Source organism: Heptranchias perlo, chromosome 31 (assembly GCF_035084215.1).
Source record: "Heptranchias perlo isolate sHepPer1 chromosome 31, sHepPer1.hap1, whole genome shotgun sequence".
In the NCBI taxonomy this organism is placed as follows: domain Eukaryota; kingdom Metazoa; phylum Chordata; class Chondrichthyes; order Hexanchiformes; family Hexanchidae; genus Heptranchias; species Heptranchias perlo.
In genome coordinates this window covers 19654421-19670072 of record NC_090355.1, presented here as the reverse complement: position 1 = coordinate 19670072, position 15652 = coordinate 19654421, and the positions used below count along the sequence as shown (strand labels likewise).

General features: G+C 39.4%; 1 protein-coding gene and 1 long non-coding RNA gene across 7 annotated transcripts in view; one reads left to right on the top strand and one right to left on the bottom strand.

Annotated features, from left to right (window-relative positions):
- Nucleotides 1–15652, top strand: part of dennd1a (DENN/MADD domain containing 1A) — a 443149-nt gene that overhangs the window by 387767 nt on the left and 39730 nt on the right. Inside the window, exon 20 of one of the 6 annotated variants that reach the window (XM_067969690.1) lies at nucleotides 77–308. The exons of the other annotated variants lie outside the window; for them this stretch is intronic. Within the exon in view, the coding sequence (XP_067825791.1) occupies nucleotides 77–109 (33 nt within the window). The 3' untranslated portion in view covers nucleotides 110–308. Of the gene's footprint in view, nucleotides 1–76; nucleotides 309–15652 lie in introns of those variants that run through there. 6 annotated transcript variants of the gene reach the window in all.
- LOC137300417 (uncharacterized) lies at nucleotides 5882–9911 on the bottom strand. Its single transcript, XR_010958084.1, has 3 exons — nucleotides 9867–9911; nucleotides 7713–7806; nucleotides 5882–6248 (listed from the first exon to the last, which is right to left on the bottom strand). It is a non-coding gene; the product is annotated as an uncharacterized lncRNA (long non-coding RNA).

The window sequence follows — 15652 nt, the reverse complement described above, 5'->3', positions numbered from 1 at the left end:
ACCTTTAACATATTTTCTCTTTACAGATACTGACTGACGTGCTGTGTATTACCAGCATTTTCTGTTTTTATTTCAGATGTTGAATTTGCATTTTATCCCCTTTTTTTAAATCACTGTTCATTGTTAGTTCTCAGTCAGGCCATGAGGTGAGACATGCTACTGAATTAACAGCAGATACTGGATGTAGGAAGCGAACTGGGTGAGATTTTTGTTTGACAATATGGTGATGATTTCATTACCAGTGTGGGAACTCTTCAATATACAGTGTACTTTTTGGTTACTGTCAATGAAATGTTTAAAATATTGTTTGTGACCATTACAAATTTGTTAATTGCATTTCTCTTTTTAATTGTGAGAAATCAAAAGTAATTTGCCCTTATGGCATCCTTAAATAAATATTAGATTTGTTTGACAAGGAATTTTCAATATCTTATGTGTTTCTAAAGATTTAACAAAGAAAGTCTGTTGAAATATGGGTATTTCTTTTTAAACGATCAGGATTTAAGAATGTGTTGACCTAATCAAAACTTGTAAAAAAAAAAATCACCAAACGATTGAATGAATTAAAGTAGGTTTAATAGTTTTAAAAGTATCCAGTTCTGTAACAACCACTTCTTCCTGTCCTCCTTCCCCACCCCCGTTGTATGGATCCTTGCTAAGATGTGGGAGACATAAAATGCTATCAAAGCATAGAGAACTCTCAAATCAGTTGTAATGAAGAGTCTGCTGTATGTTATGAATTTGGAAATTTGGCTATCAAAGAGAAATTGAAATTGACTCAGAGACTTGAGACAAGAGGGTAAAGGAATAGAATGTGATCAAGGGGTGTCACACAAGGTGAAAGAATGCAAAAAGGTTTTTTGTACAGCATGAGGAAGATGCGTTTGTATTATCATAGATGGGTGTTATCATTTGGATGATAATTACAGGATAAATCTATCGCATCTCAGCTCTATTTAAATTTCAAACGCATTCTGTGCAATAGCCTTTCTAGGGAAGAAACTGCCAGTTATTGCCAAGTTTATGCACACTTTTGTGCTGCTGTCTAATGTGTACTGAGAAATGGATTTAAACTGCACAACTCATTTCATTTAAGACCTTTTATCAACTAACAAACAGATGACTCATTAATCATTCGTCCTTGTCTAGAGTCAAACCCAGATCAAAGAAGTGAACGACCAGTATTATAACTTGGCTACCCAGTCTTTTGCGTGAGCCTTTTAGAACCTATTGAATGTGCAGATACAGGCCCTATAATCTTGAAAGTTCACTGATGGAGCCTTAAAAAATGTTTTGTAGGTATTTCAAATGATATAATTGTACATTATATTTTCTGTCCCTGGTCCACTAAAATAATGCAGTCCTACTTTAAGGTTTTTGCCTGTGTATATGTTAATTTTAATATAAGTATGGGTTTGCAGTTGATCTTCGGCTTGATTTATCAAATTCTGAAACATTTATTGGTCCAGTATTGACTTTGTATCTAAACCTATCCTCTGCTAGAACCAGCCACCTTTTCTATTGCACATTTTGTGTTGCTCTGAACTTTGTTAAAAACTTCCAGCAGTACACCTTAAGAGTTTAAGTATAATTTTTGAACCACCCGCCCCTGCCGTTGCATGGAAATTATTTCCTTTTAAAGGTCACATAAACCAAGACCACTGAGATTTTAGAGCCCAGAAATATAATGTATACTTTCATGTTTGCCATAGGAAATATGCTGATTGATGTCACTGAATTCTGAAAAAAAATTAAATGTTGCCATTTAGAGATAGAAAGCATTTGCTCATTATAAGCTTTATATAGCAGCTTCAATTGTTAAAGGGGTTTCACCTACACTAAGAAGAGGTAACAACTATTGTTGTTTGGTCTTAACCACTGCAATCCTCAGCAATTTGGGAGAATTAGGATTAGGGGTAGAATAAGATGGTACTAGACCAAAAGAAATTTTAATTGCTGCAAACGCAATATTGCATGCAATTATTTACTGTGCAAATGAAAATTCTTGTACTGTAAAATAAAGAACTTGAGTACAACAAAATAATTCTAACTCATACTGATTGGATCTTTTTGTTTTAAGATTCATTACTTGTGTATTTTTTTAAACTACTACTTTTATTTTGAAGTATTATGTTGTCAGATCGTGAAATTACCCCATTTGCCAACCTAATATGTCCATAGTAAAGCTTATTCTGTGCCTCAGAGTTGGGTTCTTCACTTGTGCATGAGGATTCTTCAGTAATAGTCTATAGGTGAACCAGTTCTGGCTAATGCAACACAAAAAGGGTGGTCAGTGGAATGTAAATTGTTTCATAGAGAGGTTGGTATTGGAATACATCTAATTTATAATGCAATTTATTTTTAAATTAGTACAATTCTGCTGACTTTTCATTTCCCTGTCAGGTAGATTGATAAGTGAACATGGAGAGAAACTTGTAAGATTTCTTGTTGTACACATATCTCTCATTGCCAGGAACTGGGTCTGGCCCCAGCAAATGTATATTTTTTGTTTTGTGTGTTTGACTCTCAGCAATTTTAGCTTTAGTTTATTAATTGTGTGTATGAGTCCAGCAGTAGACTGTGTTCGTCTTTGCATGTGTATATACATTTGCCTGTTAAGTTTATTTCTGTGCAAGACTGACCATGGAAAATGAGACATAGACACAAAAATGTGTGTCAGGGCATAGATACACACACAGTTGTAATGAGAGATGCGCACACACAATTGAAGAGAGGAATGTACTTAAGCAAGAGCAGTAGACAAGGATACACACAAAACTGGAGCTTACTAATTGACTTTCTTACCATGGTTGATTTGTATTATTTGACTAGTACTTATTCAAATTTTCTTTAACATTTTTATTTGATGTTTAATTTACTAGCTGCCATGAAATATAGAATGTAATTTACATGTAAAAGTGAAGAGAAAGCAATAAAATCTCACTGAAAACTGATGTGGCTTTATGCCGTCAAGTTTGTTGAAGCCCATACATATGTTCGTAATGCTGAAAGCTGTAACTTTATAAAATGCAAATTAGATTCTATAAGTAGCAATAGGTATACAAGCAGCAAAATCTGACCACAAAATATTTTTCCAATGCAGAATTGCATAGTTTATTAAAAACTGAAGACAGTAGTTATAATATTTTAAAGCTTTCCTATGCAGATGATGAGACAGGCTGTTTTTCATCATTTGTCAACTGCTTAACACATCTGCCAACGTTATCCTGGTGTGCACAGGCAAGACAGAATTTTAAAAATGCGTGCATGTGGATTAGGGTCAAGCCCTGTGTTTTTCTAATACAGCAGGTTCGCTGATACAATTGCAGAAGTAGATCTAACCAACAGCGGTGAGATGCCTTAATTGAGACATGCTGTCAAAGTGACAAACACATTTGCATAAAGTCTATTTATTTTCACTGTAACGGCCTGCAGTTTGCTGTTGGTTGAACATTCTTAATCAGCTTTCTCTAACCGAGCCTGCTGAAAGCTGTCCTATACACTGTGCTCTTCTGCATTGCGTGACAGTTTGTCTAAAGGGGGAAGGGACAAAAAGCTGAAATTTTCCTGCTGCTGTTTTTGCCATTTTCTTATTCAATCAGCAGGCACATTTACAACCCACATGCCAGTGGACTTGTTTGCTTGGATAGAGCACATGAAGAAGAAATGCTATTGCTTATTGCCTTTACCTCGTATCTATACATACAGCTGAAAACTGTGACTGTTCAAAATAGTTTTCCATTCTGCAGATCTGTCATATATGTTGTGATTTGAATATCAATATTCTTTGAAAATGAAACATTGCTCTTCAAAAAGAAAATGGGTACAAGCACTTCAGGGAAACTATGGGCAATAAATGTCTTTTTTGGCATTTGATTCAGCAATCTCCAGTACATATGTATTGTGGAATACTAAGGTAGCAACTTTGTTTGTCCAAGTAGATTTTTGAAAAATACGTTAGCCAGATATCTTGAAAAATGCAGGGGAAACCTACTCCAATTTTGGAATGATAATTGTGTCCAATAATATTTCACAAACTGATGCATAGTCTTGATAATTGCATGTCTGAAGTATAGACTTTGGCCAGATCACTTTAGTAACTAGTGCAGAATTCCTTATCCAAGCATAAAATGATTCCCAATTATCTTTTTGTTTAATTCTTTGTCTGTTGGTCAATCCGTAGCTGAATTTCACTTCAAAAGAGAAGTACATTTTAGAAATGTAATTACTATTACTGTATGTCATTGATACTGTGGCCGAATTCCACAATCCCATAAACCAAAAAAATATATAGTTGGTGGAGGAGATTTACTCTATTGTTACAGAACCAAAGTATAGGACCAACTGAGTATGGTCTCCCATCAAGTGCTATTCTGTTACCTTGAACTGAAGGACTAAAGTTGACCTACCTCAACATATGTACAATAATTATATGAACTTTGCATCTCCCTGTGAGAGGAAGCTGTATGCTCCTTTTATGAAGATAATATGGAATGTTTAACCACCCACTGAGGTCAATAGCTTTTGTGTCCAACTTGAGTCTAATACTATAATAGTGCTAACCATCCTCCTATTTGACCTCTGATCTGGATAACATTGTGGCACTGTTACACAGGTACAATCCAGGAAGGTCAATTAATGCTATGCCTTGAGCAGCTGTCTACCTTATCCGGTTGGCTAAAAAGGCAGTTCATTGCTCTCATTCTGAGCATTGACTGAAGGTCTCCATTTATGAGCTCACCAACGAGCCCTCTGTCTCCATTTATGAGCTCACCAATGAGCTGCATAAAGTATCTACTGATAGGCAGCCTTTGACCAGTAGTTTTCATGCATCAAATTCAGGAATATGGGAGGACCTGTAGGTGTGTTAGTGTTTGTAATATATGAGATTATACAGCAATGCTGATGAATGCACTTCATTTAAAATCTCTTCAGTGCAATTCCAGTTGAGTTAAATGAATGTTTCTGTGAGATTGTCATGCTGTGAACTTAGTGATGTTAATGCCATGAAAATGGTCCTAGGAACCATTGAATAATACCAAAGTGGCAACATGTAGGGCTACTATAGACTCTCCTAACAACCATGGCAATAGTGCATAAATGACTTGGTGCCTTATTTCTGTTGAGATCACACGGGACTGTTAGCAACCTTCTGTTGAACTGAGTATCGACATCAAATACTACTTTCTTTTCTCAAAAAAAATTGAAGTAAGTGGTTCGAAGTGGTGGTGACAATTTCATGGTTTAAATAAAATATGTTGTATTTGCCCAAAGGATTTGCAGACTGTCATTTGTGATCTGCTCATAAATTTGTTGCTTGTGGATTATAACACAATATCGTTTGTGTATTATATTCTAAATACCTTAGTGTCTATGGCATATCCTCCATAATCACAGTATTGGCAAAGTTTCATAAATTTACAGCCGAGCTATACAATTCAAATCTGTAGTTAGTCAGGAGTGAGTTAGTTACCAGCTTATGCAAGCTGATAAATACAGGAGATCAGTGGTTCAAGTGTGTCTCTGTCACACTCACACATAGAGAGAGCGCGCACGCACACACACACCTGCTTTCTATGGCACCTCTTAATTTGCCACTTACCTATTCCAAGAGAATATTTTCTGTTTATTCGGAATATTTTTTCTCTAATTAAAATCTGAGAGTTTTTCAAAGATTCAGGTAATCTAAATGAGTTTTAAAAATATATGTCTGTCTTGCTAATCATTTTTCTAATACTAATGTCCAGTGAAAACATTTCATATGTTTGAGCAGTGGATCCCATGGCAAAATATTCACTAAGTCTTTGAGTGCTAAATATCCTTTGTATCTTCCAAATATTGTTAATTTTCTTTATCACATATAACAGAATTTTAATGCATGTTGTAATGTACAAAAGACTGTCACATAGAAGTGTTAAATATTTCACAGTATTCATTAAATAAACTCAATCATTTTTATCTTGCATTTTAAAATAAACACATTGGTACAAAAATGAGGCTGGAGTTCTCAAAGGACTTGTCTCTGATGACCGCTAAATACATGCAGCATATTGTCATAGTTAGAGAGCATCCCAGCAGTAAATACTCAAAACTGCAAATAATACAACAGACTGTACAACTGAATTCAAATTGCTTCTGGCTCAGTCCCAATCCACATCTCTGGAGTGTTACATTATTGTTATATAATCCTTGAGTGAGGATTTCTTCGGTTGTCGGGCTTTCCATCAAAATGTTTACCAGCTGTTATTCTTATAACATGGAGAAAACTTGCCATGAGTATGTTGAATTAATTCACATTTTAATTTTTAAAGCACGTTAGAGAACAAGTTCAAGTAGTTTATTCTAAACAGTTATACAACAACTTGCATTTATATAGTGCCTTTAGTAGTAAAACGTCCCAAGGTGCTTCACAAGAGCATTACCAGACAATATTTGACACTGAGCCACATAAGGAGATATTAGGACAGGTGACCAAAAGCTTGGTCAAAGAGCTAGGTTTTAAGGAGCGTCTTAAAGGAGGAGAGAGGGTTGGAGAGGCAGAAAGGTTTAGGGAGGTAATTCCAGAGCTTAGGGTCTAGACAGCTGAAGGCACAGACGCCAATGGTGGGGTGAAGGAAATTGATGCACAAGAGGCCAGAATGGGAGGAACGCAGAGATCTCGGGGGAGGTTTGTAGGGCTGGAGGAGGTTACAGAGATAGGGAGGGGCGAGACCATGGAGGCATTTGAACACAAGGAGGAGAATTTTAAATTTGAGGCGTTGCTGGACTGGGAGCCAATATAGGTCAGCGAGCACAGGGGTGATGGTGATGGGGAGTTATATTTATATAGTGGACTGTAAAGATGTTCTTTCAAAAATGATGATTGGCATTTTTCCTTCCACAGATTATAGAATGAAAGTGGTTGATTCCCCTGCCCTTGATTTTGGTTTTATTTTGAAGGGGAAAAGTGATCAAAATGCAGTATACAGATATGTTATGTAAATTGTTACCTTTAACAAGTGGTTAAGGTGAGTAACAGCTTAAGGGGATTTAACTGCACTTATTCTTGTGAAATACCAAGAAAAGTCAGTTGAACATCTGGCAATGTACTATTACATGGTTGGCTTCTGGTAATTGAACAGAGATAACAGGTGGAGGTGGGGGGACTGTGGGTAGAAGAGAGAATGTTTTCAATGAAAAGTACTTCCTTTTTATGTGTCCTACGATCATAGGGTAAAAAACACTTTACCTGCCAGAATAATCCTCTCTTAAAGATCCCCTTTGTGGAGATCTGCTACCTAGATATATATAAATGAAGTAGATAAGCTGTACTAATATCAGGCAGGGGATATTCATGTACTGTATCTACTAAATGTGGTTGAATGCCATGTGATTATGCTGTTTAGGCTTTTTTGTATCCAATTGCAAGTTTGTGCTGCCAAAGACACAGTAAAAGTTATCAAGTGCCAGGACTTTGTGTGTGGGAGGGAGGCTTTGTAAGAGGAATATTGTGGGCAAATGAAATGTGATTGTTTTATCAAACAAAAATGCTGATTTTTTTTTAAATTGCCTATTTAAAGAATAATAGATATATAAACTTACATAATCGGGTAAATTCACTGATCCTGTGCTCCCTGTGGGGAGCATGAAGAGAACGGGTCAGAGAATTAGCACTAGAGTTCTAGCCTGTATCTGACCCACAATCCGTTCAAGTGTGGGATTGATAAATTTACCTTAATATCTCATCATCAATTCATAGAGTGACGAGTGTCAGACAGTGCAATGTTGAATGAGCAGATCCATATTACGTCCTGAGTCACATCCTACCTGCAATTATAAGACAAGGGAGAAACGATTAAATGAAGTATTAAGCACCTAACCCTTCATTGGACAGTGGTATAAACAGTTCTGGTATACCTTCCTAGAGAAAACTAATGCAGCACTCTCCTGTACCTTGACCCTCCCAAAAGAGTAAAAATGAATTTTCAGCTCAATAGCATCTCAACTCAAGCAACCCTGTGATGACTTGAAAGCTGTTAAAGTACTGCCTTACTTCCCCTATTCAGTTTGTTATACTTTTCTTGAAAATAATTTCTTGCAGAGTTATGCTATTCCTGAAGACAGGGCTCAACATCCGTTGCTGACCGCATGCCCTGGGCACCTAGGCAGTGATAGTGGGTACATTGGGTGCCTGCCTGACTGAACATGACATTTTATTTCTCTTTCCCACTTCATTTTTTTTAACCTTGGCTTTTCCAGTTACCCAGAAAGAAGCAAAGGAGCACTATAGGAAGGCTATTAAGAACTCCCTAATGCTGTGAAAATGTTCTAACCGATAATGTGTTTCATCAATTAAAATTAAAAATTCTAACTGAGTGATATTAAAACCTAGCTTTCTGAACAAAAGTGATTTGAGGGTGTAAGTTCTCAGAGTTCGAACAGTTGGACAGTTAATTACAATTTAAAAATGGCTCTGTACATTCATGAAGTCTTAAGGTTGGAAAAGTACCAGAATGACATTGAGTATTTCACTTAATCTGTAGAAGCTATAATGCAAGGTACTATAAGGGAAAAGATAATAAATTTCTATGTTATAATACATGGATTGGAGTATATTGCACAGCAGTTTGACAGGAACAATGCTTTCCAGTGCTTTGGATGGAAATCCTATGATTTTTATTCATGGTAGTGCATGTCAGCCGTGAGGATTGAGATAATACTGGTAAAACCTGTTGTAGCTTATGACATCAGCTCAATCCCGCGATATGTTAACTGCCTTGTAACGTGCTCCAGATTGTGTATTATGCTACATCTGATAATGGTCATCAGCTTAATATCTCACTGACCAAAAAGTGCGTGACTCGATTCTTTATGGGTGTTCCTATTTTCCGGGCATAAAACAGGCACAAGGCATGCCAGCAGTGGGATAACCTGTGCCCATTGTGCGCAGGCGTTGAGCCCAATTTTTAGGCATTCTGGGCGGCTGCCTAAAACAGGGCGTCAGGCTTCTCGAATATGTAATGAGGGGCCTAATGCCTGTTGCAGGACCCTTCTACAAAATTTGTTACCGATCAGCAAAGCAGGTGTCGGGCCTGCCTTGTTCAGGATTCTGCAGCGGCCCCTGCGGCCGCCAACTAAAAGTATGTTTGTTTATACTTTTTAAAAAAAATAATCTTCCTGTGGAGCCAAGTGGAGCAGGAGTGCTCCACCTAACGCCGCAGTCCTCGGGATTGCATCCCCCCCCCCCCGCCCTGGTGCCTGCTCATTGACCTGATGGCCGCTGTCCAAATATGGCTCGGGCGCAAAACGGGCCCAGACATAAATTTACCCCACGATGTTTGTGCAGGAAGTGATAACAGTTGATTATCTGCCTGTGATTGTGGTCTGTATTCAGCTTCTACTCAGTAATAACAGGCATATGCGGTCTTAGTTCCAATATACATTATCAGAGCTGGAAGAGTTTCTTACAAAAGATTTTACTCCAGTACCAGTAAAAGTCGGAAGTTCCCAATTCCGTAGAACGCACCAGTAGTAGATTCCTTACCTCTTTTGAAAACAAACAATATAATGTAGGGGAGAGTACTTTCAATATAAATATTCTCTACCAATGTAATAAATATGCATGTTCCAGTGAACTGACCCCTGGAAAGTTACATGGTGAATCTTAGCAAAACGTAACTTCAAGAGCCAAAAAGCAAGTTTAAGAATCATACTCAATGCTTAGTATAACTTACTACAGGTTATTGTTTGAAATACTGGTTTTAATATGACTTAGTAAGGTTTATTGTTTGAATAACTGACTATTTTAAAAGTCATTATTAATAAAATACAATCTTCACTATTGACACAAATGTAAAATCAGTAAGAATGAAACTGCCCAATCTTACCTTAGATTGAAAATGCTAGGTCGTCAGCTGCCTAGTTCTTGGTGTTTGAGAAGTTAAAAATTATGCAAGCAGTCATGTGCCAGAGGTGCCCTTGAGGGTTTTACTCTCTGAATTTCCAGCAGTTGCACTTCGTTAGGAGCCTGGTGGTGTTTAATAAGAAGGTTGGACTGCTGGCACCTCCAATGCTTATTTGTTCTCGGAGGGCTCCAGGGCTGCTGCAGTAAGCAGATCGGCCAGAGCTGATCATTACAAGGGCATGCGCTGCCATGAATAAAAATGTCACAGGATTTCTGTCCTAAGCAGTGGAAAATGTCATTCCTGTCAAACAGATATTACAGGACTAGTGTGTAGTCAGTACAAATTGGTTAGTTGCATGTTCCCTGAGTTTTTGACATTCATAGATTAAGTCTGAAGAAAAAACAATGTTGACCTATTTATCTGTTATTGCTGATGTATATTCTTTTTTGCATGAAAAAGCATTTGTCAACTACTAATTAAAAAATATTCAAAAAAAAGTGAAGTAAGGTGATTTGTTCATGCTGACAGCAAGTATTTGACTAACCAATACAAGTGGGATATTGCAGGTGCTTTCTGTAATATCCCATGCACTGATAATTAGTTTTTTTTTTAATGCCTCAGTTTGTCCAGCCAGGGCCTAGCTTAACACCTTCTTACTGACTGTAGCTGAAGGAGAAGAAATCCATACAACATTTTTGTTAATGGTCAGTTCTGAGGCAGGCCGCTTCTTGAGGTGCTGGACCTTAATGAAGTATATCACCTTGGGGTTAGAGCTGACACTCTGTCCTCTACTTCCTCAGGAAACATTCCTCCTATCGACTGAGCTTAAACAAGGAACAGCATTGGTACAAGAAATTGCTGAGTAGCCTTGGTCATCTTCCCAGCTCATGGAAGCAAACATATATAAGCGGATAAAAGATAAATGAGGGGGAAGGAAAGAAAATGTCAGAGCAAATATGATTCTACAAAACTGCAGGTTAATATCAGGAAAAAATGCTGCAATTTATTTTCTTTGAACAGGTCCTTCCCGGGTCCTTTGGTTATATTCTCAACAGCATTGTTGATGTGCATGGGCTGCTAAAGATGGCTATGAGAAACAACTTGCATTTATATAGTGCCTTTAACGTGGTAAAACGTCCCAAGGCGCTTCACAGAAGCGATTATCAAACAAAAGTTTCACACCACGCCACATAAGGAGATATTAGGACAGGTGACCGAAAGCTTGGTCAAAGAGGCAGGGTTTAAGGAGCGTCTTAAAGGAGTAGAGAGAGGCAAAGAAGTTCAGGGAGGGAATTCCAGAGCTTAGGGCCTCGGCAGCCAGTGGTGGAGCGATTAAAATCGGGAATGTGCAAGAGGCCAGAATTGGAGGAGCGCAGAGATCTCAGAGGGTTGTAGGGCTGAAGGAGGTTATAGAGATAGGGAGGGGCAAGGCCATGGAAGGATTTGAAAACAAGGGTGAGAATTTTAAAATTGAGGCATACTGGGAGCCAATGTAGGTCAGCGAGCACAGGGATGATGGGTGAACGGGACTTGGGATACGGACAGCAGAGTTTTGGATGAGCTCAAGTTTATGGAAGGTGGAAGATGGGAGGCCAGCCAGGAGAGCATTGGAATAGTCAAGTCTAGAGGTAATAAAGGCATGGATGAGGATTTCAGCAGCAGATTGGCTGAGGCAGGAGCGGAGATGGGCGATGTTACGGAGGTGGAAGTAGGCGGTCTTGGTGATGGAACCGATATGGGGTTGGAAGCTCATCTTAGAGTCAAATAGGACGTCAAGGTTGCACCTGACAGTGGCCAGGGAGAGGGACTGAGTCAGTGAGCTAATATGGTGAATGCAATGAGAGCTTAACAGCTGTCTAATGGCTGTGTTTGTTTTGCGATCAAGGTCAGCCAGTGTAATAGGAGGCAACATAAACTTTGCTTTAAGTTCCCATTTGTAGTTAAACATAATTCTAAAAATAAGGAAAGGTCTACACCCAAACATTAACCTGTCGATTCCCTTTACGAATGTTAACTTGATCTACTATGTATTTCTGGTATTTTCTCTTTACTTTTAGCAATAAGATTTAGTTCAGTACAACTAAGAAACAATAGAGGTGCTATTACACTACTGGATGTATTCTATAGACCACCAACTAGTGGGTAGGATATAGAGAAACAAATTTGCAGGGAAATTACAGAGAGATGCAAAAGCTATAGAGGAGTGATAACGGGGGACTTCAACTATCCTAATATAGACTGGGATAATAATATAAGGAGCAAAGAGAGGGAGGAATTTTTGAAATGTGTTCAAGGTAACTTTCTTGATGAGTACGTTTCCGGCCCAACGAGGAAGGAGGCATTGCTGGACTTGGTTCTCGGGAATGAGGCGAGCCAAGTGGAGCAAGTGTCATTGGGGGAGCATTTAGGGAGCAGCAATCACAGTGTCAAAAGGTTTAGAATAGCTATGGAAAAGGACACAGACCACTCTAAAGTAAAAATACTCAATTGGAGGAGGGCCAATTTCATTGGGATGAGAACAGATCTGGCCCAGGTAAATTGGAATCAAAGATTGGCAGGCAAAACTGTAATTGAAAAGTGGGCGGCCTTTAAAGAGGAGATGATTCGGGTACATTCCCACGAGTGAGAAAAGTAGGGCAACTAAAGCCAGATCTCCCTGGATGATAAAAGAGATAGAGAGTAAGATGAAGTGGAAAAAAGGGGCGTATGACAGATTTTAGGATGATAACACAAGTGAGAACCAGGCTGAATATAGAAAGTTCAGAGGGGAAGTGAGAAAGGAAATAAGAGGGGCAAAGAGAGAGTATGAGAATAGACTGGTGGCCAACATAAAAGGGAATCCAAAAGTCTTCTACGGGCATATAAATAGTAAACGGGTAGTAAGAAGAGGGGTGGGGCCAATTTGGGACCATAAAGGAGATCTACTCGTAGAGGCAGAGGGCATGGCCGGGGTACTAAATGAGTACTTTGCATCTGTCTTTACCAAGGAAGGAGATGCTGCCAGAGTCTCAGTAAAGGAAGATATAGTTGAGATACTGAATGAGCTAAAAATTGATAAAGAAGAGGTACTAGAAAGGCTAGCTGTACTTAAAGTAGATAAGTCACTTGGGAAGTAAGGGTGGAAATTGCGGAGCTACTGGCCATAATCTTCCAATCCTCCTTAGATATGGGGGTGGTGCCAGAGGACTGGAGAATTGCAAATGTTACACCCTTGTTCAAAAAAGGGTGTAAGGATAAACCCAGCAACTATAGGCCAGTCAGTTTAACCTCAGTGGTGGGGAAACTTTTAGAAACGATAATCCGGGACAGAATTAACAGTCACTTGGACGAATGTGGATAGATTAGGTAACGCCAGCATGGATTTGTTAAAGGCAAATCGTGTTTAACTAACCTGGTAGAGTTTTTTGATGAGGTAACAGAGGATAGATGAGGGCAATGCAGTTGATGTGTATATGGACTTTCAAAAGGCGTTTGATAAAGTACCGCATGGTAGGCTTGTCATCAAGATTGCGGCCCATGGAATAAAGGGGGCAGTAGCAACATAGATACAGAATTGGCTAAGTGACGGGAAACAGAGAGTAGTGGTGAACGGTTGTTTTTCGGACTGTAGGGAGGTATACAATGGTGTTTCCCAGGGGTCGGTGCTGGGACCACTGCTTTTCTTGGTATATATTAATGACTTGGACTTGGGTGTACAGGGCACAATTTCAAAATTTGCAGGGTAGTGAACAGTGAGGAGGATATTGATAGACTTCAAGAGGATATAGACAGGCTGGTGGCATGGGCGGACACATGGTAGATGAAACTTAACGCAGAAAAATGCGAAGTGATACATTTCGGTAGGAAGAACGAGGAGAGGCAATATAAACTAGAGGGCACAATTCTGAAAGGGGTACAAGAACAGTGATATCTGGTGGTATAGGTGCACAAAACGTTGAAGGTGGCAGAGCAGGTTGAGAAAGTGGTTAAAAAAGCATACGGGATCCTGGGCTTTATAAATAAAGGCAAAGAGTACAAAAGTAAGGACGTCATGATGAACCTTTATAAAACACTGGTTCAGCCACAACTGCAGTATCGTGTCCAATTCTGGGCACCGCACTTTAGGAAGGATGTGAAGGTCTTAGAGAGGGTGCAGAAGAGATTTACTGGAATAATTCCAGGGATGAGGGACTTTAGTTGCATGGATAGACTGGAGAAGCTGGGGTTGTTCTTCTTAGAACAGAGAAGGTTGCGAGGAGATTTGAGAGAGGTATTCAAAATCATGAAGGTCTAGACAGAGTAGATAGAGAGAAACTGTTCCCATTGGCGGAAGGGTCAAGAACCAGAGGGCATAGATTTAAGGTGATTGGTAAAAGAACCAAAGGTGACATGAGGGAAAAACTTTTTTACACAGCGAATGGTTAGGATCTGGAATGCACTGCCTGAGGGGGTGGTGGAGGCAGATTCGATCATGGCCTTCAAAAGGGAACTGGATCAGTAGTTGAAAGTAAAAAAAATTTGCAGGGCTACGGGGGATAGGGCTGGGGAGTGGAACTAGCTGGATTGCTCTTGCATAGAGCCAACGCGGACTCGATGGGCCGAATGGCCTCCTTCCATGCTGTAACCTTTCTATGATTCTGTGATAACTAAATTGAGGCTGCACATGTTGGAAATGCAATGTCATTATCTGCCCATTTGGCACCCTGCAAACCAATGCACGAGACCGGATACCTGAGCTTCTGACCCACGCTTACTGGATTATTTTTCTTCTGTTGATTGATGCTTGCCTCTATGACATAGATCAGTAAATTTCACCCCCAACCAGCCAAGGAGAAGTTCACTTCTAGCTTTGGCGACCAGAAAAGCAAAGCAACTCACTAATTTGTAATGGCAATGTGTAGAACTCCTCTAATTTTTGCTACATATATTATGCTTTGTGACTGTTTCAGCTCTTCCCCACCCTGATTTGTACCCTCAGACTCCAGGCCTCACGGAACTAAATTGCAGGGCACCAGATTTTCCCCAGGGAGATTTGGAGACAGGTGATGACTCCACACTACTAGCATGCCCAGCGTCATTTTAATATTTAAATCTTACTGAAAAGAGCCCCATGCAAACTTTCCACCTTTGAGCGAGGCTCTGCTCAGAGCACTTGCTTCAACCATAAAAATTGGGCGAGGCATACACTGATTTCTTAAAGGGACAAGGTAGATTTTTGATACTTTTGTAGAGTTTTTGTGTTTTAATGTACCCTTTGCTGGATTATGCACCCTGTATAGTTAGTTTTGGTGTGTAATCCAACATTTTGCATTTCTGGGCTCTTTCCCCCCCCCCCCCCCCCCCACCACCACCACCACAAGTACTTTGCTTCTTTACTTTTGGTTTGGCATACAAACATACAGGAAGAAGAGCGGAAAAAGACCATCAAGCCCAAGAAGTTTATCCCATCAAGATATAGTGTAACCGCACATGCCATTAACCTATCCTCTAATCACACAATCTTCCAGGAATAGAAAACAGCCAGAGAGAAAAACTACTGCTGATTCAGGAAAAATGCTGGGAAATTCCTCCCATTCCTGAGGCAATCAAGCAAAGCGGCAGGAGACTGTAATAGCCTATAACTTTTCATAGCCTCAGTTAACCAGCTCTGACCCTCTATAACTGGAAATGCCTTTTCACTCAGGACCTGTCAAGTTCCCTTTTGACATCACACCGTACAAAGAGGGGAGCATGGGGTAGTTTTGAATGCACTATGTAATTGAAATATGGAACAGGAGTTTCTGAGGGAC